Below are 24,518 nucleotides of genomic sequence, written 5' to 3' on the forward strand. Positions count from 1 at the left end.
GTATAAATTGTCCTCACAAAAAGTTAATGCAAAGTAGCTAGCACACTGTAAATCATACCTTAGCTTTATACTCATTAATCTTGTTATGTACGCAGGCCCTTAACAAAGCTGCCTTTCCACAGTGTTCCCCAGACGTTTGTATCCTTTACACCTACATTCTGGAGGCAGGCAGACATTAGAGGGCCTGCTTTCCATGTCTTTGCTCCCAGAAGCCTGTGAGGGTGCTCATAGGGTACATCCAGACCAGAAAGGTGTTTTGTAAATTCTAATTATGTAATGCAAATGTTAAGTGCCTCAAAACACCCTATATAGTACATACAATTTAACACCTCTGAGATCACACTAGGGCTTGCCTAGAAGTTTCCTTCTAGTTTATTTTGTAAAGAAAAAAAATCTTGATCTAACTGATTTCCAGTCAACTTGAATTTGCTAACTCAATTTTTTTCCAGGATATAAATATGCAACTTATTCTGAACAAATACCTTTATAATAATGGTCTTACTTCCTGATTTCTTATTACCTGTATAGTTTCTTCGTGTTATCATCTCAAATATTGTTATTCTTAACCCTGGGATTTTGGATATAGGGTGAGAGTACCTGCAGCGTCTGTAGTACATTTTCCCGTCAGTCCAGTCATGGTCCTGAAGGCATATTTTCATCAGCGGTGAAATGCAATGTATTGTGCTGTAGCTTTTGTTGTGGCATAAGAACAATAAGCTTTATACTATCTATTTGTATTTGATGGAAATGCCAGAATTACTTCATTAAAGCTTAACATAAATAATAAGTCCAAAATTCCTAGCATGGCTGAAACCAAAATGGCTGACATAAATTCAAAGGCAGCACCATCCCAGCAGCTGTCATTGGCATATGCTTTTTAAAAAGTCTGAAAACTGATGGAGGGAAAATACTGCTGAGTTCAGGAACTATTAAGTATCTGAAAGACAGTCTTAGTGGTGGTGTAACAGGCTGCATGGCTCAGAAATTGCAGCTGTGAGTCTGCTCTGGAGGACTGAGCCAGATGACAGAGATAATTAGCTGGCTCTGTGGAAGTTAAAAGGCTCCCAGAAAGAAAAAGGAGGGTTGGTTTTGGGATGAGTCTTGAGTACTATGCTAGGATTATCCCTCTGGGAGTGGAGGAGGGAGGGAGGTTGCAAGAGACTGAAGAAGCCCTGGGATGCTGAGAGACTGTGGGTTGCTGGAGTGAAGCTGATAGAGCAGGAAGAAGGCAGGTGAGTGGTGGTGCAACTAAGCCTGGAAGCCTTCTTCAGGTCTAGAAAAAGATGTGCTACTTCAAGTGATTGTGTTACTGTTTGTTTATGTGGATTCCTGCTGAAAGGGAATATGTCTTGGGGAAACTCAGACTGATGGTGCCTAAACACAGTAAATCCCCAACCTGCTACATGTGGCTTCAAGTCTCCCTATTTCCCATAAAATCCTTACAAGTAGGTGACCTAAACTAGATGCTTCACTCTTCAAAAAGAAGGCTTTTAGCATTAGCTGAAATCTTACAGTAGCTACTATGGTCCTGCTTGTCAGGAGAAGGTCATTTGTCAGGTTCCTTTACAAATGTGCACTCTTCCTCCTGGATATAGGATTTTCTGGTATTTTGTAAATAGTATTTAAAGTGATTTGGGGAACGTGTATAGACACAACTTGAAAATCTTGTTTGCTCCTGGAGACTGTCTTTGTGTATTTGTCATACTGCAAACTCCACATTAAATATGGGGTTTGGGTGCTTTCTCCTTGAAATCTTCTGCCTCTGAGCTAGAAAAGTCCAACATGAGATAACAAGGCTGGCCCAGGAGAATCATTAAACTGTAATGATAATCCATTTAAATAAAATGTTTGGACAAAGAATTGTCTACCACACAAGACAAATAAATAATTCAAGTCTGAATCTGTAGGAGCTAATTAAGCAATGGACCACCTGATGAGGGACTCTCATTACATCATTAGCCTGCTCAGAGGGTCATCAAACAAATGGTATTGAAGGCTATCTAAGAAAAATGGTCCTAGAAGCTACGTCTTAGTGGCTGATCAATCACTTGTTCTCACTTGTATGCAATCAGAAGCCATATGCAGAAAGGGAGACTCTAGCACAGCCTGGAGGACTTTAACCTAAAGGATGCTCACAAATGGTGAGAGGATTGAAATGGAAGTTCATATGGATGTTTAACTGTATGTACTGCATGTGTTATCCAATATAAAAAGCTGTTTGTTTTGGAAACTTTTAAAAAGCCTCTTGTATGTACTTCAACTGCTGCATGTCCCTCTAACCTAAAATGTCTAGAAGGCTGGAGCCCTGGAAGAAGACTTAAGTAACTAGATCCCAGAGACTTAAATGGTATCTGGGTGTTTAACTGGCAATTAAATCAACAGGGGTTAGGTTCTTATGCCTCTTAAGTATCAGATCTCCATGTATATGGAGGGTCAGCCCTGGACCTGAACACAGCTACATGACAAAAAGGTAATATGGAGCTTATGCCAGGGGAGCCAAAGCAAAAGGCGCTATTGGAGCTAACTCCATATTGGGAAGCCTGAAATATGTAAGTATTGTATGGGGGAGGGTGCAAACACAGCAGTCTGGTAGGTGAGCAGAAGCAGAACTTTACCTGATTTATGACCACTTTTACCAGCAAATACCCAAAAGGAATAGTACTTGCACTTGTACTTTAATTGCAAAAGAACTGAATTAATAAATTGTCCATTAAAATTTGGATGGTTCTGGATTAAGTTACTGCAGCCTGGAACATACCAAGTCTCGCTCGTGCAGACGACTCTCTTGTTGTACACCAAGTCTTTTGTGCTAATCTGGGTCAGGAGAAGTGAGCAGAATCCAGGTCCAGGCAAGGACAGGAAGTCAGGCCAAGAACTAGGCCCTGGGAGCCAGAAGATCAGGCAGGGTGCAGAGTCAAAGGGCAAGCTATGTTGAGCAGCGAGGAGCTCAAGCAGACGGCAGCTGCAGAACACGAGCCAGAGGAAACGGCAAGGCAGTCTAGGATCAGACTGAGCCCTGTCACCCAGACATGTCGTGTTCCTGGGCAGGATTTTATGTGGAGGGAAGAGGAGGGCAAGGTGACCCTGACCAGCCACTCCAGTGATAGGGAGTGGATGGATGGCTAGGCCCTCATGAAGGGTTCCAGCTCGCCTCACCCAGTCCAAATGGTCAGCTACAGGGTGGCAAGTTAGGATGGGTGGCTGTGCTAAACAGGGCAAGGCCCCAGGTTTGAGCCCATGGCCTGAAAACTGGGTTCCTTACTTATTTAAATCAACATTTAGATACATATCTAGGCTTAGCATCCACGTTTGAAGACCATCCCCTTCAGTTCATAAACATGAAACACACATTTCTGTGTGGGTTCATCTGATTGCAGAACCTTGAATGAGACTATGGAAGTGCCAAGTACTACCACTGAGATAACAAGGACAGTGATCTCTTTGCTGTAGAATTAATTTCTTTAAATAGAAAGCTGCAAACTCTGCAAAGCAGAACTGTTTTCTGTTCTGCTGTAACTTTTTGCATGCCCTTGAGCAAGTTTCTTATGGCCAGATCCTCTTAGGAACTAAGTGCTTAATAGGAATTGGATTCATTAATACTTTTGAACAGCTGGACCTCTATCATTATCTCCCCAATTCAGGAACAGGGTGATTATAGACAATGTCTCTGTCATTGAAGGGTGCTGCAAAGATAAGCACCATATTACTTATTTTATGGGGGGGGGGGTTGGTTTTTTTGTTTTGTTTTGTTTTTTGTATGCAACATGCACCTTTCCCAGCCCCCACTGTAAATTTGGGATGCATTTATTAAGTGAGGAAGTGCTTTTCTCACTGGAAAAGCAGCAAACCTAAAGATGTGTACACCATGTAGATGCTAGACTGCTGCCACGATGGCCAAGTTCTGTTTGAACCCTCTCACAGTGGTAGCTACTTGCTGAGCATTATAGCTTGTGCCTACCAGCAAGTGAGCTGCTAGTAGTATCCTGGTGAGGCCTGTGATGTGGAAACATGTTATTTTTAGGAACTTATGTAAAAAGCTTCTTGCAGTAAAGAACTAACAGTCTTGCTACCACCTTTTACAAGCGACTCTGGGGCCTAACCCTTGTGTGACAGTATGTGCTCCTGGCAATACAGTGTCTAGGAAGTATGGCATCCCAGGAGAGGTGAAGCAGTAAGAACTTCCTGATATGGCAGTCTCCTAGGATGCCACAATTCCTGGAAAGTCCGCATTGCCAGGAAGACCTGCTCTGTCATGTAGCTGGTCATGACCCAGAAAAAGATAGGTTTTGGTTTGCTTTTGGGTTTTTTGTTTTGTTTCCCCAACATTCTGACTTCTAAAGACAAGGTGTGTCTATTATTTTGCGGCATTATATGCAAGAAAATAGGGTCTATGAAGACTAAATTCCTCAGATACTATGGTAACAAAGGCGATAGCCCATATATTTCTGTTTAGTTTGTATAATGCCTACCAAAAGCCTTTATAGCTCTCATCCACGTTATGTCCTAGGTTCATTTCTTTCATAGGCGACTGGTGCCTCCTGAGTTGGGGCGGAGGGGGAGGGCACTTGCCCCACCAGTGGACAGTCAATGACTGGGGGGGGTCCCCCGTGACTGATCCTGATGGCCGGGAGGGGGAGGGTCACTCATGGCCAATCCTTCTGAGCACACCGCTGGCACTTCTGGGTCAGCAGGATCAGCCGTGGAGGCACTGCTGCTCCTGGTGCACTCCCCGGCTGGCGCTCTCACTATGCATTGCCGCTATTTTCTCTTATGAATGTAAATGAGGCAATTGGGCTGCAATGAGAATTTTGTATGTCAATCAATTAACCTCATTCAGTATAAGAACTGACATCAGTCCAAGAGAAACTAACCACCTCTTTGAATTGTGGCAACAAACATGGAAAAAGTTCTTAAAAATGCCATAAGATTCTAGGCACTCTAACACAGGTAGGCATTTTAAATGTCTCATGATATAACGGGATTTTGAAAAGTAAAGTGTTTTGTGGTGGTGTTTTTGTTTGTGTATTATCCCCCCCCCAAGAGAATATTATTACATATGTTCCAACAGGTATTTGCTGCTGGGGCGTGGGAAAAACCACGATTCCATTTATTTGCCTTGCCCTCACTCTTGAATACTGGCCCCAATCCAAATTGAGAAAACTGAAGGTACCAACTCTGTTACAACTTTAGGGCTGCACTTCACTTGCCTCTTATGCATGGCATAGCCTGTAAAACAGGTGTGTGTGTTCTAAAGCATACCCGGGAGGGCTTCAAGGTCATCTGAAATTCTGTGGACTGGCTGTTTGGATCATAGTGAGTTTCAAAGCCGTAAGTGTCAGGCAATGGAGGGACTGATGCTTCTAGTGACTTCCATGGAGGAAGTTCCTGAAGCTTCCTGCAATACACTGGGCTAACTTGTTGGCATTAACATGCAAAAACCCCCCCACAGGTTTGAACAATGGAAGAAAAAGAGCAATAAAGTTCAGAAGCACTTTGACTCAAAATCAAGCTGTATTTCAGGCAGTTTGAAGTCAAACTTTCTAAGGGCTGCCAAAACATGAAAAGCTGCCCAAAAACTCTATGTAAAATTAATCACAAGATAAACAGTGCCATATCCTTTCCCTAAGGTATCAACCAATGAAGGGCCACATCTCCAAGTTGGCCACAGAGGAGAATCCCTTTCTGTTCCCCATTTACAAAAAAAAGCTAATGCCTAGATGTGTGGTCCTCAGAGGAAGGTAAAGATTCAAATAAAAAATAAGCTTGCAGTATTCAATAGTAATCATTATTATAAAACAGAGCCAATATTTGGTTATTACAATAAAAACATCAAATACAATTTTTTTTCCCAGACATCTACAAGTTGGGAAATGTCCAGTTTCCAAATGTTCAGGAAGGATTGGCACATTAGAAAGCCAAAAATCCCTCCATCTGGTGGAGAGGAGAGTTGCAACTTATGGGAAGAGCACTCTCGGATAACTTCTTGCTCAGGAGATGTCTCTTCATACCTGTAACTTTTGTCTTCCTGTTCCTTTTTGCTGCTGGAAAGGAGAGAGTGTGCATTCCTCCTCTTCCAGAGTTCGCAGTACTGCTTCATAGAGAATGGAAGTGGACTTCCATATATTTTTTTTTTCACGGACTGCTGGTTGCTGTAAGTAGGCCATTTGGTCCTCTTTATTTTAAGGTATCTATCTCCTGTGGATAATGCTGCTCACTATAACATGCTGCTCACAGTTCTCCCAGATGCTGGCTGAGCAGTGCAGGTCAGAACCTCCTTAATTTCCCTCTTGAAGAAAGCTCTGAAAAACGGCAGCCCCATAAATATCTGTCTGCAGAACACTTTCCACTAGCTAGGAAAGTAGCAGAGACCACACTAGCATTTTGTCCTGACAATGAATTGACTGTGTTCAGCTTTTACAAGCATGCTGGAGCTACACATACTCAGTTGAAAATAAACTCTCCCAATGACATGTGAGGGCTACCCGGCATGTGAACATATTTTGTTTGTCACAGGTGTTATGTACTGGTAGAATGAAGCCCTAAACCATTTGGCTGATGAAACTTCATGAAAGCCAATTCATGGATGTTTACATAGGTTCTGCTGCCAAACTTGCAGAAATACATTTTTTGGCTTGAGTACATACTATATAAAATAGATTAAAATTTTAAAGTTTAAACAAACAGTCTACCTCAGTGTCAGTTACTTCCTCAAAGAAACTGTATCTTGTAAAGGTTTAAAAGTTGTAATGCACATTCATCGGTCTAAATGAATTGGCATGTATAAATCAGAATTAAAAACAAGAATTTACGTGTGTGCTATTCTTCCTTTTTGCTGGAGAGCTCCATGGGCGCTTTCTGAGTTATAAAGACGGCAGGTGTACATGCAGAAATTACTGTACGTTAAGGAATCTTACAACCCCCCCAAAATATCAGTACCGCCTCTACCAGTTCAGCTGAACACTAGTAAATGTTGAATGCTGCTGGTGTTGGCATTAATAGAAATCTTAATATAGACTAAGCTCTACTGTTTGTGTGCTTGTCTTATTATTGTGTTAATAATAACTTAGTTTTGCTTTTATGTAATCAGTGGCAACTTGGGGTAATGCTGGTTCAGTTGAACCAGTAACAATATGAACAAGAACCTTAGGAGAGTAATATCTGCCAATCCAGATAAACCTAACCAGAGCTATCTTCCAATGCATGCATTTAGGAATTGGTTTCTTCCTTCTTATCTTGCTGCTAACCAGCACTTCAGTGCTAGTCCAGCACTTCAGTCACTTGTCTTTCAGGATCAAAAACAGAAAGAGGAACAACTTCTGTGCCCCCCCCTCCCCCCTCCCCCAAAATAGTGTAATGTTTCATTGATGCCAGTTTAATCTCACTCACAATAGGTATGTGAGAGACCATCCAAGACCTGCACTTTCTCTCCAAGTTATGAGCAGAAGATAATTAAGGTGATTTTCCTAATTTAACACCTGACTAAAATGAATGTGGACAACTCGTATCTTCCAGAATGATTACCTCAGGGTCTGTACAAACCTTGCATCTATATCACTGCATCAGTTATGCTTAATGCATGCTTTTTGTTTTTTCACAACCCTAGTTAGGTTGAAAAATGTATATCCCCTCTCTCTAATGCACTGTGCAAATTACTATAGAGCATCATTTTATTGTGCCTTTTTCCCCCTCTACCCGCTTCCAGATTTACCACCTGCCTGTGTACCCTGACCAGTATATATTTTCTATTTTAACCCCTCAAATGCCTATTTTTTTTTTTTTTTAAATGAAAATTAAATCTGCCACTACACAACTTCTCCTGCATACCCTGCAGAGCCCACTTGCATACCCTCAGTGGTATGTTCCAGTTTGGGAACCCCTGTTCAGAGAGTCCTCAGAGTTGGCGGGGAAGGGAACAGGACATTAAAAGCTAACAGTGTGAGGGTGGGAGGAAGATGTTCAATACTGCTTTATATATTTCAAAAAAAGATAAAAGGGCAAGATTTTTTTTTTTCTCACCGTGTTTTACTGGCCAAATGCTTTGCATATAAAGTTGATGAAGAAAAAAAATGGCACTCAAACTTTTGAATATGAATTGCTAAAATCAAATAGGGTAAGCCAAACGTGCAAATTTCGTGTCCCTTCTTCGTAAATATGAACCAGGCATCGAAAAAGGCAGCATTTCGATACAGCAGTGGTGGGTAGAGTGAGATGGCAGCCCCAGCCATGGACTCTAGTTATTCCCAGATGACCACAGGGAAAGCAAGTGCCTGCTTTATTGTGGCTTGAACCTCCTTGAAAAAAACTCATGAGTAATTTCTCAGCAAGGTGGCTATGCAGAGGACAAGGGCCTCTGCGCCTGGAGCCGCGTGGCACGGTAGGGCCTGTAGCACTCCTGCACCACACGGAGAGGGGACACGCTATTGAAACGAGTCATTTCCACACTGGGCCCTCTCACAGGAGGGGAACGTGATCATCCCACACCAGGCAGAGGCCGAAGCTACAGCCTAGGAAGAGTCAAGTCGCCGTGAACAGGCCCGTGGTCTCCTGGTTTCTTGCCCATGCTCCGCTCTTTTCTCGGGGTGGTTTTCCTGGTCGGGGGCGCAGGCTCCTTGGCCCCAGGCTGGTGCGTTCGAACCTGCTCCGGGCCCCTGGCAGCCAGTGAGAACTACATCTCCCAGCCTCCCCTGCGCTGGAAGGAACGCGCTGAACGGCAACAGGCACGCGAGGCCTCCTGGGAGTCGTCGTTTGAGCTCCCCGACGTGGCTCGGGCCGACTCCATTTCCCGTCCCCCCCCGCGGCGGGACCGGAAGGAGGGAGGACGGAGTCCCCCGGGCTAGCGCAAAGCCTCCTGGGAGTGGCAGTTCTTCCGCACGCGGAGGCTCGCGAGAACTACATCTCCCGTCCCGCCGAGGGGGCAGAGCGAAGCCGCGCGCGCACGGCCCGCCGGGTAGCGTAGTCCGCCCGCCGCCGGCGGCCCATGGGCTCGGCCGGGCAACGAGGGAGAAACAACTACCAAGATGGCGGCAGGCGAGCGCGCAGCAAGGGAGTACGGGAGCTGCGGGAGGCCATACTGTTCAGGGCGTCGGGGCACACGCGGAATCGGCGGAGCGAGTGCTGAGTCGGTGCCGCCGCCGGCTTCCCCCTCGCGCCCGGACGCTGGGAGCCGCTTTGGAGCCGCGGAGGCTTGTGGGGCAGCTACAAGATGGAGGCCAACGGCAGCGGCAGCGGCAGTAGCAGCGACTCGGCTCCCGACTGCTGGGATCAGGCGGACATCGAGCCGGGCAGCGCCGGCCCTGGGTCCGCCCTGCCGCCCGCCGAGACTGAGGCCGAGGCCGAGGCCCAGCAGCAGGAGCTGCTCCTCGGCGCGGCCTTCAGCCGGCAGCTGAACGTCAACGCCAAGCCCTTCGTGCCCAACGTCCACGCCGCCGAGTTCGTGCCGTCCTTCCTGCGCGGGGGGCCGGCGCCCGGCCTGCCGCCGCCCTCGCCCCCGCCCGGCCTACCGCCACCTCCGCCCGGCCTGCCACCCCACGGTAACCGCCGGGCCGCTCCCTGCGCCCTCCGGGATGGGGCCATTTTGGGGGGGCGCGGGGCGGCCGTGCTGCGTGGGAGGGGAGGCGGGAACGGGAGTGGGGCGCGGCGGCGTGGGGCAGCGCCCGGGGGCTGGAGAGGGCAGGGCCGCTGCGCCTCGTGCCGGGAGTGTCCGCACCTTCCGCCTTCTCCTCAGGGGGAGTCACGCCAGCGAGGGGGGCCTGGGCAGCACGGGGCGGCGGCTGCTCGCATCTCTAGCCTCCTCTGGGAGGTTTCGATGGTCCCCTCTGGCTCTTCATGATTTTCCTTCTAGCCTGATATGGTTTCCCATGGTGCTGGGGGCTGGCAGCACTCGAGGAAAGTCACCCCTTGCCTTCCCTTCTCAAGGGTTGCTCAGTGCCCCGTCGTTATGCCATATAGGTGTGTGCGCACTGAAGCACTGTCTGGTTATTAATTCCAGCTCCAAATCAAAGATCCTTCCAAATGTGGCCGAACTTCCTGGCAGGCCCCTTGTGTCACTCTGGACTAAGGAATTTGAAACTTGAGTGTGATGCTTAAAACCCTGCTATCTGTCTCTGAAATCTTCCTGTAGTCATACTAGCAGCTATGAGACGGCCCTGTGTTTCATGGGTCAGGGTTGCACAGCATAGCCTGTTTCTTACACGGCTGCTCATCACACACGCTGGCTGCCCATGGCCTACTAATTGTGGCATACTTTTTAATACCTAAATTAGTATTGTATTCTGCTTTATATTTGACTTCCATTTCACAATTGAAGCTGATAGGAGTCATTTCATGTTTGATTATTTTTGTTTCTAAGGGTATAATAAATCGCAACACTAAAATGTCACTTTCTTACATTATGTTGTTAGGTTGTAGGTTCACAAAGCTCGATTTACTCTAAAATCAAATGCTTTCTGAGCTTATAATACACTTTAGCCAAGGTGCTGTGTGGGGAGGTTGATCATTGGCATGTCTTGTGGCAGTTTCTTACTTTGAGTAAATGTTTGACAAGGCTTCTGGATTTTTCTTAAAATAGCCTGTGAACATTAAAGCAAGATATAAAAGAGAGACCAACACCTGCCCCCCCCCCAACATTTTACATCTTTTTCTGTGATTCCCAGCTGTCATCTGAAGGAAATTATTAGGGCTTACTCTGTACGTTAAACAAGGAATCTTCATGGGGTTTTTAAAAATTTCGTTGCCTCTATTTGAATTATTCTGTATGCAATAGCTCTCCCCACCTTTGTCTTTTGAGTTTGATTCCTTGGTAGGTTTGGCAGTTTTTGCTCACTTGTTTTCCCTCCACAGTTTCTATTCTGCAAATTTCATTTCTCTCCCTCCTGAGGCTTTGGATCATGGATTCCATTTTTCCAAATAGAACTTTGTAACCTCCATTAAGCTCTGCTGGTACTCTTAGCTGACAAAGCTATGCCAAGATATCATAGCCTAATGTGAATGAAATGGTGCCACCAGAAGGGTTCTGTGGTTAGGGGAGCTTGTGTAACCAGCAACAGCAAAACTCCAGTGTATCCTGTCTCCATAAGGGGTCTTCACTGCTGTAGTTCCTGTGGCAGCTGCCCTGTAATGTGTAGGGGAATGGTTGTCAACATCTTTAGATTCAAGGCATCTGTCAGAAAATGCCGGCTCTTAGTTTTCACTTGTTTGGGGGTTTTTTGTTTTTGTTTTTTACTGTAGAGAAATAATAGAGCAGTTCTTCTGTTGCAAAGAATTCAGATCTGATCAGCATGTTTTAGCACTACTATAGAGTCCTACTTGAAATCTCTCTGGGTTTATCTTGTGAATCAGGTTTGCACACCCAACAGTGCTAATAATTGAGTATTAATTCCCTCTTTGAGAATCACTGATATATATAAACAGTCTGACTACTGAAGTCCAGTCAGTCTTCTTGGTATGCAGCAGAGTGGCTATTCTCACCAATCTTCTTCCTACCTGCTGAGTATACTGTCTATTAGCACCCTGATTCAGAGTCCCTGCCTTTCAAGGTTTCAAAAGTTTAGATGGTTACATTACTAGATATTATATATGGGTACTCCTTGTACTAAGCTGTTGTATATGAAAATCATTTTAGTGTGTCTTGTAGTAACCATTTTCCATTAGAGGGTTTGCAACTCCAAAAATTAGTTTCTTTCTTCATTACTAGAAGTTGCCATGGCCCTCTGAGGTTTGATGTACCTGGTCACAATAAGACAATATTTGGTCTTAGCCTGCTGTGCCACACGCTCCAACTAATGAATATCTGTATATTCTCTGGCCAGGAGAGGTGGAGCTTGCCCTGCAAATATGTCAGTGCACCACTCATCTTGCGATTAGTCAGTGGTGCTGAATAGGTTATTTTGAGCCACAGAAAGTTTGCCTTCCCTCTCCCAGACACTTAAGTGTTCTGCAGCAGTCAGCCTGTCGGCTTGTGGAAGAGTTTGGTTCGTGTTTATTATCAGTCTTATAGTCTGTCGGAATAATATTAGTTACTATGCCAAGTCATTAGAGAAATATGTAAAAGTTTAGATGTCAAGTAAAATGAGTTAAGTCACCTAAATTTAGTTTCTAGTAACACTTTCTGCCATAAAACCCTTCAGTATTCAGTCTCTTTAGGAGAAAATTCATACTTTAACAAAAAGAGTTACAGATCAGGATAAGGTGAACAAGTAGACCAAGATATCCAGGACTGATTGTGCTTGCTGGATGTAACTAGTAGCATTGTTTCCTTTTGTAAATCGTAAATTTCCTTATTATGGTTTTAACATTTATTGAGTAGACTAGGTCAGGAGTTTTCAACCTTTTTTAACAAGTGTGCTCCTTCTGTCTCAAAGTGTCAGCTCATGTACCCCTTTATAGGGAACCGGTGGGGGGCGCAGATCGAGACTCCACACGGTGAGGGAGGGAGTGGGGTTGGGGTGGAACGGAGCCACAAGCAGGTCATCTGGGAGGGGGGCCAGCTGCTGTTGCTGCTGCTGCTGCACACACCCTGGGAGGGCATGGAAGGCATGTGCCCCCAGATCCGTGCATGGGGCTGGAGCTGCTGAGGGCTTGGGCCAGGGCTGCACCAGGCTCTTACCGGCAGGGGGCTGGCCTGGGCTGTGGGAGGAGAGCTATGGGGGTGGGGTGGGCTGCAGACACTCCAGAATTTGCCATAGCCCCCCCCCCGACCCCCCTCCTAGAGCAGCTGCTCTGAGCACAACCTAGCCTAACACCTGCACTGAAGAGCCTGGCCCCAGCCCAAAGTGACAGCCCGCCCTTGCTCCACACATAGATCCGGGGTCACAAGTCCCCCATGCCCAGGGATGTGCACAGCAGTGAGTGCTTCCCCACCACGTAGCTCAGTCTCTGACCCTGGCTGGGCAGCCCCAGCCCCACTCCCTCCTCCACCACCGGAAAGTGGATCTGCCCCCCCCCCCAATAGACTTACCAGCCGGACCCAGCTACTTCTCACACTGCTGGGGTGTGCTGTTGGCTGCCTGTGCACTGTGCTGTGGCTGCACACGCATGCAGCATTTATCAGCCATATTATTGGCCACATCAGCCAAAAAAAGCAGATTGCTGACGCACTCAGTTTTGCTTATTTCCAGTCTGATATGGGGCCGATGTACCGGTACACCTCTAATTTTTTCTCTTTTGTTCTGCGTACCCCCTATGAGCTTCTTAAGTAACCCTAGGGGTATGCATACCCCTGGTTGGCAACCACTGGACTAGATTAATGGTTTCAATGGCCCTTATGGCTTTTTAGTGAACTTTCATAAAAAATACGTAGGGGAACTTTTTTTTTATTTTTTCATATCTAAGAAACTCTCATCTAAAATTGATATCTAGATAGGTGGTCCCTTTGCCCTAGTCATGTATTAAGGACAAGACCTATATGCATGTAATTCCCCCTTACCCCACTCTTCTAGCCTTTTATGCAACTGGAATTCTTGTTTGGCTTAATGTGTGTCCCAAAATATTATGCATTCAGCTAGCTTGACAACATGTTAGTCTTTAGTAAGTACCAAATTCACCTTTTGGTTAGAAATGAAATGATGTTTCACATTAACACCCCATTCTAAGAGTATGTCTTTATTATAAGATACAAGAAAGATTTTTTTTTAATGTAACACATAGTTTTGCTTGAGGCTTAGGGTTTGAGTTGTGTGGGTTTTTGTTTTTTTTTTGTTTGTTTGTTTTTTGAAGGTCATTTAATATCTTGATCAAAGTACCAAAGAAAAAATGGTAAATTTACTTGAGCCAAAGTTGCATTTCGTGAGCTTGCACAAGAATTTTAATTCTGACTTTTCTGAATTTCCCCCTCTAACTGTAACCATTGTCCTGTACAACCTTCCAGTAAACATACTAAGTATATGGGTGTCATGGACAAGTTGCACTCTTGTAGAAACAGATTTTTGACGACTTTCTAAAGTCATCTCAATTTATTGAGATGAAAGCACCATATTTACTTAAATCCAAGACAAGATGTTCCCTTCACTTAGTAGGGGGTGAGGAATGAATCTTGGATTTGAATACAAGGTGGGGTGGAAGGGAAGGAGGTGGCTGCTGCAGCTCTGACTGGCCCTCACCCAGGCTTGGAGCTACAGCCATTACCATCTCCCACTGCTGATGCCTCTGCTGCTACTTATGGTCCTGCCTTGTTTCAGGTCAGGGCATGGAGGATATGATCACTCCAGCTCTGGCCAGGCCACACAGTGGTGGTGGCAGCAGCTCCAAACCAATGCTGCCACTACTGCTGTGGCCAAGCTGGGGCCAAAGCAGTCCTATGCTCCATGTCCTGGTTTGGCATGCGGCTGGAGATAGAGCTGGAGGTTAAGCAGAAGGGACAGGTTGGAGGCAGAGGAGCAAGGCGGATTGGTGGGGGACCAGGTACCCAGACAGTATAGTGCCCCATGAGGAAGTTAGGCCCAGGACAGGAACCTTGAAGGGGGCAAGGGGCAGTGGACAGGCCACTTGACACCCCTGCCACCTGCCCCCCTACTGCTACTTGTCCTGCTACAGTGGTGAAGCGGATGAGCTGAAGATAACCTTCCAATAATTAGATTCTGTACATGGAAAAATTGTAACAAATTTACAAATTTTGCATGTGTAGAATCTAATTATTAGGGGGAGGGTCATTTAAAATTCAAAGTTATCTTGGATTCGGATATTTCTGACCCTTGCAAATTGCTGCTTTGTCTCGCCATTCTGTAACACATAATTTAACTTCTTGTTATGCCTTATTGTTCTTCTCTAAACGCATGCAGCAATTTTATTCTGGGCTCCCTCATTTTCCTGTTTCTGTTGAAGATTTAAACTGTTTATGTGTAAAGGAGTTAGAAGCAGGTAAAAGTAAATCATTATCTAGAATATGTTCATGAAGGTTAAAACTTATAAAATTGGTATGGAAGTAAAAATCAGATTATGATGAAACTGTTGAACAAGAGTGTATTGGGACTGTTGTCTTGAGCTTATTTTTATAGTATTTGAATGGTGACTAGGTTTTACAGAAAATCCTGTTAGTATGGTCCTGAAGTTTACTTGTGAGTTTTACTCTATTTTGTGGTATGGTTTTAAATAGCTTTTGAAGATTGCAGTGGCTTTGGTAAACAATTTTGTGTGTGTTATAAAGGAAGGACAAAATATTGAGGTGGAGTGGAGGAGAGATCAGTCTAGGTATTGCGTTACTTTTAGTGGGATTAATATTAACAGTTCCTTTAACGTCTTGATTGCTACCTGCAAATTGCAGAAACTATTTAGCAACAACAATAGGTTTTGCTTAAAAGAGTAGCAAGCATTGTCAGGTAAAAGCAAAGACTTTAGAGATCGTTTCATACTCTCTGCATCTTGACTGGCCTGCATTAGTTTTGAGGTGATTCTCTAGAAGCAGCTGGATGCTTTTAACCTCTAAACACTGTCAATACATTCTTCCTTGAATCAAACAAACTGATGCATCCTCTGTCTTTTCTCTGACCTGTAATTTTTTTTTTAATGTTGATTATCCTCCTCTACTTTAGTTGTAGGTTCTTTATATCCCAGCCTTAAACTGGTACTGAAAAATAGGTTTTCAAATTTATAATCTTTTTATCAAAGCTTACCTTTTCAGAATGAATGTAGTAACTTACTTATAACATCACGTTAACAAAAATAATCTAGTCTGATTTATGTATTTTTCTATAACCTGTATGGACATTATAGGTCCTACTCTTCTTTCTAAAATGTTATGTATAATCATTACTGGTCTTTGTTTAACTTAACTTTTCATCTTTTGCAAATAAAAATCTAGTCCTGCTACCTAACTAGATCCTGAGTTTGCAGTAGACAAGCAGTTCCTCTTCAGAAACTGTTCAAAATTAGGATTTATACAATGGCTTAAATTTCTATGTATATAGTTTCTTAATGTTTACATTTAGCTATCTGCTTATAGCACTGCATTGGGGAGAATTGACAATGTTACTTGTAATGTTCTTTCTGTATGTAATTCTCCGCATCTTTCAGATAATTCTTGATCACATGATAGTAGATCAATACCATATGATTCTTGAAATGTCAATAAATAGTATGGATTCTTGTTAAACTAGCATAAAATGAAATCTTTATTTGGGTGATAACTTAGCGTTCTCTAGACTGCAAGTCTGGTTCCATGTTGGCTGACTTTAATCCAGCATTTGAGTACTTAACAGGAGGTGTCAGCTTGACATCTAATAACAAAATTATGTCAAAAGTAGTTCCCAAGTTCCATGACCACTTTCTGGTTTTACAGATACATTTCTTTACTTTTAAAATGTTTTCCTTTTTAATGTTGGTATGTAAAATGCCCAAATAACAAAAGCAGCACTGACTATATTGCGGGGGGAGGGGTACAGTAGAACTGAGTGCATCTGGGCATTGCTTTATATAAACTTAAGATTAAGAAAGAGTTGGGGGTTTTTTGATTTTCCTAATAGCTTTCTGCCATATGTATGTTCTGACAAGAAGTTTTGAACAGGCCCTTAAGTTAATGTGAAAATGCTGTTTCTCAAGTCATAATGTTTGGAATAGAATTTGAAGTTAATCTTTTCCCTGTTCTAGATATCCCAATCAGATGTATAAAGCTAGATGATCCATACAGGTAATGCAGGAATTCCAAAAAAAAATGTTTATTATGATGGCTGTAATACCTTGGGTGTTAGAAACAATGTGTATCAGTTGTTAGGGGCACTTACCTTGCAAGATTCTTGGTTAAGTAATAGGGATGTTTAGTTTTTCTCTGAATTCACTAAGGGTATGAGCTGTCTCCATTGGAAGCCTTAATTGTCCAAATGTTGAGCCTGATTCCTTGAATTCATGGCTCAGTTAAATCTCATATTCTGAAAGATTCCTGGGCTTTTAGATGAGTGGTTTTTCTGGAAATTATGTAGGCTTCGGTAATGCATTGTTGTGTGGCAGCATGTGGATTTCAAATCAGAAGTACTGTAAGAAACTTTACCACAAGCATCTTTACTATGGACAAAGTATTTTCTTATTGCATATTAGCAAATGTGATTAAAATCTTAGTAAAGATCAAGCAATTTTGTAGTTTTCCTGTGGATTGCTAGGTTGAAGAAAATTCTACCTTCTCCTGTTAGTAGGCTAAAATTGCCTTGTCTTCACTAAGATTTTACCATACGTTAGTTACAACCACCTTGTTTCCTTAATGAAGACAGGGTGGAGGGTGTGAGTGGGGGCAGGAGAAAGTTTCAGTAGATCATTTTAATCACTGTGTATATCTGAGGTGAATTTCTGAAACCATTTCGGTAAACACTTTCTCTTTTCTACAAAAATGTAAATGTTGATCATATGCAATACTGTCTTTAACTAGATCATGCTGTTTTGTTGTGCATTAACTAAGAATCTTGTTATTTCTGCTCTAAAAAGTATAAGTCAGACTTCTAATAACCTTTCCAGTTTAATTTTCTTTCTCTATTTCCTCTCTAAAGGAAGGGTAAACATCTGTTACATAACTGCATAAGAACTGCTAAGGCCATATGGCTATTTTGTAAATATGGTAATAAAATCAGATATTTAAATCTCAAACATAGAATAGTGGTGGAGTCCTTAGGTTGTTCACTGTATATTTAGTGTGAGCATCTTGCATTTTTTTCATTCTTCAGCATCTCAGTAATTCCGGGAAGGAGTTTCTGGTGCTTGAAAGAAGCTGACCAGGAACATGTCAGCTTTGCTCTATACACTATGCCTGTGGTTCTTGACCTTTTCAGACTCCCGGTTTACTTGAAGAGAAGCTTTGGGCTAAGGCTGTTCTGTCCCTAGTCAGCAAAAGTCCAAGTTTCCACCCATGCAAGACAGGTAGAATGAAAGGGAAAATTAGAATCTCTGTGAGCAGTACTTTAGCAGAGTACTTCAGAAAAGGTGAAGCATAAAATGTTAGAAGTGTACCAATATATCAGTCTGATATCAGATCAGCGTCACTATAAAGAAAATTGACTATAGTGGAAACGATGTGGAAGATATTTTGGCCGATAAGTGCTTGTGTGCGTGCACAGCACAGCACACAGGCAGCGAGGAGCACATCCTGGCGATGTGGAGAGCTGCATGAAAGGGGAGTGAAGGGGCATGGGGGTGCAGATCGACATCTCCCACAGGGAGGAATGGAGTGGGGCTTGGACTGGGGTAGGTGCCATCCAGCCAGAGAAGGCACGGGATGGAGCCGTGGCTTGTGGGAGGTGGGGGGAGGGGAGCAGCTCCCATTGCTGTGCACAGCTCGGCCTGTGGTTCCCACCACTGCTCTTGCCACATGTGCCCCAGATCTGCGTAGGGTGGGCTGTGTGAACTGCAGCTGCAGGCTGGGGCTGTTATGCTGTGCTCAGGGTGGGAGTCAGCAACGCTGGGAGGGGACTATAGCAAAATTTGGGGTGGCTGCAGCCCCCCCATAGCCCTCCTTCCAGCACTGCTGCCCCAAACACAGCGCGACCCCCAGCCTGCAGTTGCAACCTGCTGTGCCCCACCCCACACAGGCAGATCTGGAGGCACACCCCCCCCTCCACTCCCACCCTGTGCCCCCCAGACAAGCCATGGTTTGGTCCCACCCCAGATGGACAGCGCCTACTCCAGCCCTACTCCCTCACTACTGGGGGCATTGATCTGCACCCCCACGCACCTTCCTTTCCTCCTCCCCTTTCCACACAACAGGCTTTCCAGCTGTATCAGAAATTGGATCGGTATCAGCCAATATGCCTCCTTAAAAATCAGCTATCGTGCTTGTCCCCCAAAATCTGTGTACCCCAATAAAATATAATCATCAACACAACTGATTTTATGTAGTTAAAGTACTGTAGCTAAGAGAGACTCAACAATTTTCAAATATGTCTATTTCTTCAGCATCTTGTATCCAACTGCTTCTGACTCTTGACTAATAATTTTAATATTTGCACTGGATTTTATAGCCACTTTCTCATCTTCATTTTTGTTTCCCAAACTATAGCATTTTCCTATACACACACAACTAATTTCACTTCAGTGTAAACATATTTTCAAAGCCATTTATGCTGTTTTTTATCAATGGAAATAAGCAATCTAAAATACTACTGCTTCTATCTTTATCATCTTGTATGCCTTTTCAACCATTAAAAATAAAATAAAATGGTATTTCAGAGAGAGGACCATGACCTGCTTTTTATGGTCATTTTCTTTCAGCGTCACTTGATGTTGGTTACTGCTTATGGAAATGTATGGAAGCACAAAACATAGCATATACAATAAAGCAACAGGATGTTTTCCATTGTATCTTTTTACCTTCAAAGTGCTATACTGTGATTATCTTTCAGCTACTGAATGCTGGACTTTAGTTACTTCAGTCAGTTGACCTGCCCTGAAAATCTTTCAAAAGGGGTCAGCATAGGCTTTCAGGATTGTTTGTTTTTTGCCATAGTCTCCCATTAAGCTACAACTAGCCTCAGGCCTCAGAATTGTTTGGAACATATCAAGGAAGTTGTCATTTTCTGGAACGTATTTTCTTTTTCCACATGGAGTAGGTAGTAAATTTTTCATGTTCCCTCAATCATATTTTGGTTTTCCGTGTTAGGGAGAGCAATCCTGTCACCCAGAATCTGCTGAGGTGGGTAGAATTCTCATCTCTAAAACCTTTGAGAAAATAGCATCAAATTTACAAACACCTGAAAGGTGCAAACTATTTTTCCTTTGATATCAAAGAAACTGAGTTGGAAAAGAAAAGATATAATAAAGCTAAAAGAGTCTTATTCTAACAATGTGGTCACTGTGTTTGCAGAGGTCCTCTCCTCGCTTGTTACATCTAGATATATTTAGAACTTTTAGTCCTTTATTGAAAGACATTCCCACCAGTGGGATGTCTTTCTGTTGGTATTGTGATATTGAGAACTGAATGTTTAGCTGCATTTATATCCAAATCTCTGTCACCTGGTTCTGTGACGTTTCTCTGAATGCAGCCCAAAATGGTACTTAGCTTTTTTGCTGTTGCCATTGTTATATGGCAGCTTTGTGTATAATTTGCCTTGAGCTGAGCAGTACGGCTACTATGATGGTCAGTCATAATCCCTCTTTCTCAGTGTGCTAGTTCCTACTTCTCTCTGTCTGTCTGTCTCCTTGGGTTGGGGAAGGAAGAGTTGTTACTTTTTTACTGCTGTCTCCAAACTTTGTTGTTAGAAACCACCACAGAGAACTTCAGAATATGTTACAAACACAGTCAGTTTAGGCAACTCTATGTACTTACCATAGTGTTTCTATATCAAGACATGCAGAAGTATAGCATACACTAAATAGTTTTTCCATATGGTGTCTGCCTACAACTGGACAATTTCAGCCCTAAAAATGAATTCCTTAAACTCTTTTGCTCATAAAAATGAGCTTGTAATGGAAATGGTTTTACAGCTTTCACTAAGTGCACTGTGGCCAACTGAATTTTGGGACATGCTTTATTCTAGAATAGGGTTTTAATGTCAAACCTAGGTTCTGGTTCTAGCTGTGTCACTCAATTCCTGTCCTACATTGGATGAGTAAGGTGACTGCCTGTCTGCTTCCCATCTGTAAAATGGGAGTAGTAATCACTTTTGTAAAGAATCTTAAAGTACTCTGATCTGATGAGACCTGCTATGACCAGCAGTACGATTACTGCAAGAATTCAGTTATTATGGTTCTCGATTCTTTGAAGTGAGCTGCGTCTTCTGTGTTATATATTAATTGGTCTCAGATTGTTGCCCTGGACATGCTAATGCTCTGTTACTTTTGTTCATTCTCTTAGTGCAGTGTACCCACTGACTATGACCCACATTCACCCCTGCTTGCAGTCCTTGTTCTCTGGCACTGTCAGACTAGTTTATGACAGCCTGTAATGATCACACAATACAGATCTAAAGCAAAGTGATTGAGAGTCTAGTCTCTCTCTTGCTTTGTTTTTTATTTTGGGAAGATCTATTTTATTTTTCAAATTCACTTTACATATATTTCAAGTTGCTCAAATAATGCAGGAGTTGAATTTGTATGCAGTAGGATTGGAAGTGAGTTGGTAACACAACCAAGTAAAAGGTGTGGCATGATTATGTGGTTAGGGCAAAGGAAAGGTACAGTATGGATGACAGTACTGCTTTAACTTGCATAAGGGTTACTTTGGTCATTTCAAAGAAACTTGAAGCCTGAGATTAAACAGGTTAATGTTCTAGTCTAGGTTTATTTGTGGAATACTGTTGTGCCTATATGTAAAATGTCCCAAAAGGTCAAGGTATAGTGACTGGTTGGAACAGGGTGCTTCTGGTAGGTTAAATAATTAGTTACTACTTAATGTGAGTCTGGTGGTACTGTGTTTGCAGATCCATTATAAAAGTGCTGTGAAGATTGGTGAAATTGTCCTACTGGCATCTAATGGCTTTGTGAAGTCTCCTAGAATATTTTGCTTCTTAGAGCTGTGCTAGAGACTGTATAGTGGGTACTCAAAGGGCATACAACTAAAATAGTTGTAGTGCTAGGAAAAATGAGGGAGACTATATTAACCATATCAAGATGAGGATGCAGTACATCAGTGTTGCTCAACCTTTTGGCCTCATGGTCCAGATAAAGAGCACAGGGCTGATTCATGGGCTAGATTCCTCATGGTGTCCAGCACTGTGCTGCCTGAACCTGGCCCTGCATGCCAAAATTTAGTCCTATGCCATCCCAGCCTTTTGCACCTGATTTAGCATGCATGTCCACACTTTCCAGCCCACCAGGCTCTGTACAGTTCTGGAAACTTGGCAGTAGGGGAGCAGCAATTAGTGTTACCACTGACACCAAACTTTCAAACCTGTGGTGAGCTCTGTGGGCCAGGGGTTGAACACACCTGCAATAAAATCGTTTATGCTTTATTTGGCCCAACTACAAATGTTTAGACTGTCAGTTAAAAAAGAAAGGCCTTGCTAGTAGTTTCAGATTTTTAGGTTTAAAAAAATGAATTTACCAGTCACTTGGTTTTTATTTTTTTGCTATGTCGGTAATCATAGAAGGTCTTTTAACCTTCTTTAGCCCATTTCAATTTCCTGCTTGATCCTTCAGCAAAATTTTAAATTTCTTCAATTCTAAAAATGCCTATATGAGAGATTTATTATAATTCTTTCATACAATGTTGACATCACAAATGAAATATTACTTCATTACAGATAGAGACATTCAACTACAGATGTTACCAGCCCAAATATGCACAAAAAAATACCAAAAAAGGCTGAGCAGGTGAACTGCATCTATAGAAACATCTTTCAGTAAACTTTTTCATAGTAAATCTTTCCAGAGGAGGGGAAAATACCCAAGAAGTAGCTAATCTAGTTCTTAAAGCAATAAGCAGAGTTCTTTAGAGATTCAAGCATGTAGTTAATGCCATTTGCACAAGGGGGGATTTTTTTTAATATAGCATTCTTTTGATAACATTGATAAAGCTGCCATTTTGCAAGTATCTTGTAATAGGTTAAATCCAATGACTTTCCTTTAAAAGGGAATCTTTTATTTAAGGTGCATCTTCAGAGTCTTCTCAGGAGGAACAAACAGCATCTTGTGAAGGTAATTGAGTTTTGTTTTGTTTTTTTTGCAATTTATTTAAAAAAATCAAATTTTCTTAATCGCACACAAGGCAATTGCAGCACAAGATATTAAAAACAAAAAAACCCAAAACAATCTGTTAAGGTACTTGTTTGGCCCCTGGTACTATACTGAAGTATTCAAATAAAACCTTAAATATTTTTATCCTTAAACCCTTTGCTATTATCCCCATTTGCCTAGGCTAATACCCTAACTGCTGGACTTTCCATCTCATTACAATGTTCATTTCAAACTTACGTTAAATTATTATTGGTGTTGTGTTAAACTAATATACTTACTGCTTCATGTTTTTGGTTTAGGTTCAAATGCTGCTGTTAATATGGATGTATCAGAACCTGTTGGTAAGATGAAAATTGCTTTACTATAACAGGTCTATAAAGGGCTTCTAATATCACTTGTGTTAATTCACAAGTAAGCTAAACTAAAGCTGCCTTAATTGAGCCTTTGCAATTTTTGTTGGTACAGAAATTGTCTGCTTTGTGCCTAGATTGGAAAAGAGTTACTAGGACATTTAAAATACCACTGCAATAATTTTTGTGATGGCAGATGTATTGGGATTATTTGAACTTTGAATAGGAATACCCTGCACTTCTATTTAAAAATCTTATTTCAAATCGCAGAATGGATTTATTACTATCTTCTGGTTTGGAATTGACAAGGTGGAATATAATAATGCTGTATTTCTCCTAATTTTCTGTGAACCTTAAATTTAAATTGTTCTTGTCTTTCTAAAATGATGATGTTTTTCAGAGCAGTTTTGGTGCAGATGTGTGACTGTAATTGACTCTCATGCTGTTCTGAGCCTATGGTTAGGTTTACTTTTTGCTGTAAAAGTGCTGCTTTGTTAAAATAGAATTCTCCTAATCTGTGTGAGTCAGTTTTCTGATGTCAGCAGACAAACTGGTTTGAAAGCTCCCCATACTATCCACTTCAGAACCAAACAAACTGCCTGTTTAATGTAGCAGGGCACAAGCTAGGCTAAAAATTAAAAAGACACCAAACTAGTTATTCATAGAATCAAAAATAGTTTCTAGCTCTTTTTGATTTAATGTCTTAATCTATTTGAATAGTCCCTCTTTTTTAACCTCTAGTGGAAAATGGAGAGACAGAAATGTCCCCTGAAGAATCATGGGACCACAAAGAAGAAACAAGTGAAGTAGAACTTGGAAGTGGCCCATCAGGGGATGCAGGAGCTACTGAGGAGGGTGCCCAGGAAATGATGGAGGAAGAGGAAGAAATGCCAACACCTAAATCAGTGGTAGCACCACCAGGTGCTCCTAAAAAAGAACATGTAAATGTAGTATTCATTGGACATGTAGGTAAGTTGTAAATACCAGTTTCAGGGCAAGGGATGCAGAATACTTGTAATGTATGTTTCACTATACTTTGAGGTTTTATGTAATGCAGCCCCTTTAGTCAAGCCAATTATAGTTTTCTTTCTACTTCTGTAGGTTACTTGTTTCACTGAAAATATAAGTGTTTTCTTACTTTTACAAAAATCCTGTCTGCTGTTCGGTGTTAGGAAATCACTTTAGAATGAACAGGGCTTTCCTCCTGACACTGCATAGCAAGTGTTATGAATAAGTAGCAGGGGTCCAGAAATTGCTCTTTATATCCGTGGGAACTGGGTGTACCAAAGGTTAATCATACTTCCTCCTTAGAAGATGAAAGTATGCATCCTGCCTTGACAAGGTCATAGTACCGTGTTTTAATAATGCTGCTGTGTTAGTCTTTCTAAAGCAGTAATAGGTCAGAAAAGGGTAGGAGAGGGCCTGCATTTTTTCAGAATAATATCCATGCTTGTGGCTTGTCTGATGAGAATCTGGTTGGTGGTTTAGGTAAGGAGTACCCAAACATCTCCTGCGAAGGATTTAAAAATGTTTTGCTGGAAAACAATGGTCCCTTTCTGTCCCTGGTAAGATTGCAACTTAAATACT

General features: G+C 42.5%; 1 protein-coding gene across 1 annotated transcript in view; it reads left to right on the plus strand.

Moving 5' to 3' along the window:
• The first annotated feature begins 9,075 nt into the window (after positions 1 to 9,075).
• Positions 9,076 to 24,518, plus strand: part of GSPT1 (G1 to S phase transition 1) — a 42,631-nt gene continuing 27,188 nt past the window's right edge. Inside the window, exons 1-4 of the mRNA XM_019540143.1 lie at positions 9,076 to 9,530; positions 22,495 to 22,542; positions 22,881 to 22,922; positions 23,673 to 23,900. Of these exons, the coding sequence (XP_019395688.1) occupies positions 9,203 to 9,530; positions 22,495 to 22,542; positions 22,881 to 22,922; positions 23,673 to 23,900 (646 nt within the window). The 5' untranslated portion in view covers positions 9,076 to 9,202. The remainder of the gene's footprint in view (positions 9,531 to 22,494; positions 22,543 to 22,880; positions 22,923 to 23,672; positions 23,901 to 24,518) is intronic.

The sequence above is a fragment of the Crocodylus porosus genome, unplaced genomic scaffold (genome assembly GCF_001723895.1).
Source record: "Crocodylus porosus isolate Cpor-Errol unplaced genomic scaffold, CroPor_comp1, whole genome shotgun sequence".
Lineage (NCBI taxonomy): Eukaryota > Metazoa > Chordata > Crocodylia > Crocodylidae > Crocodylus > Crocodylus porosus.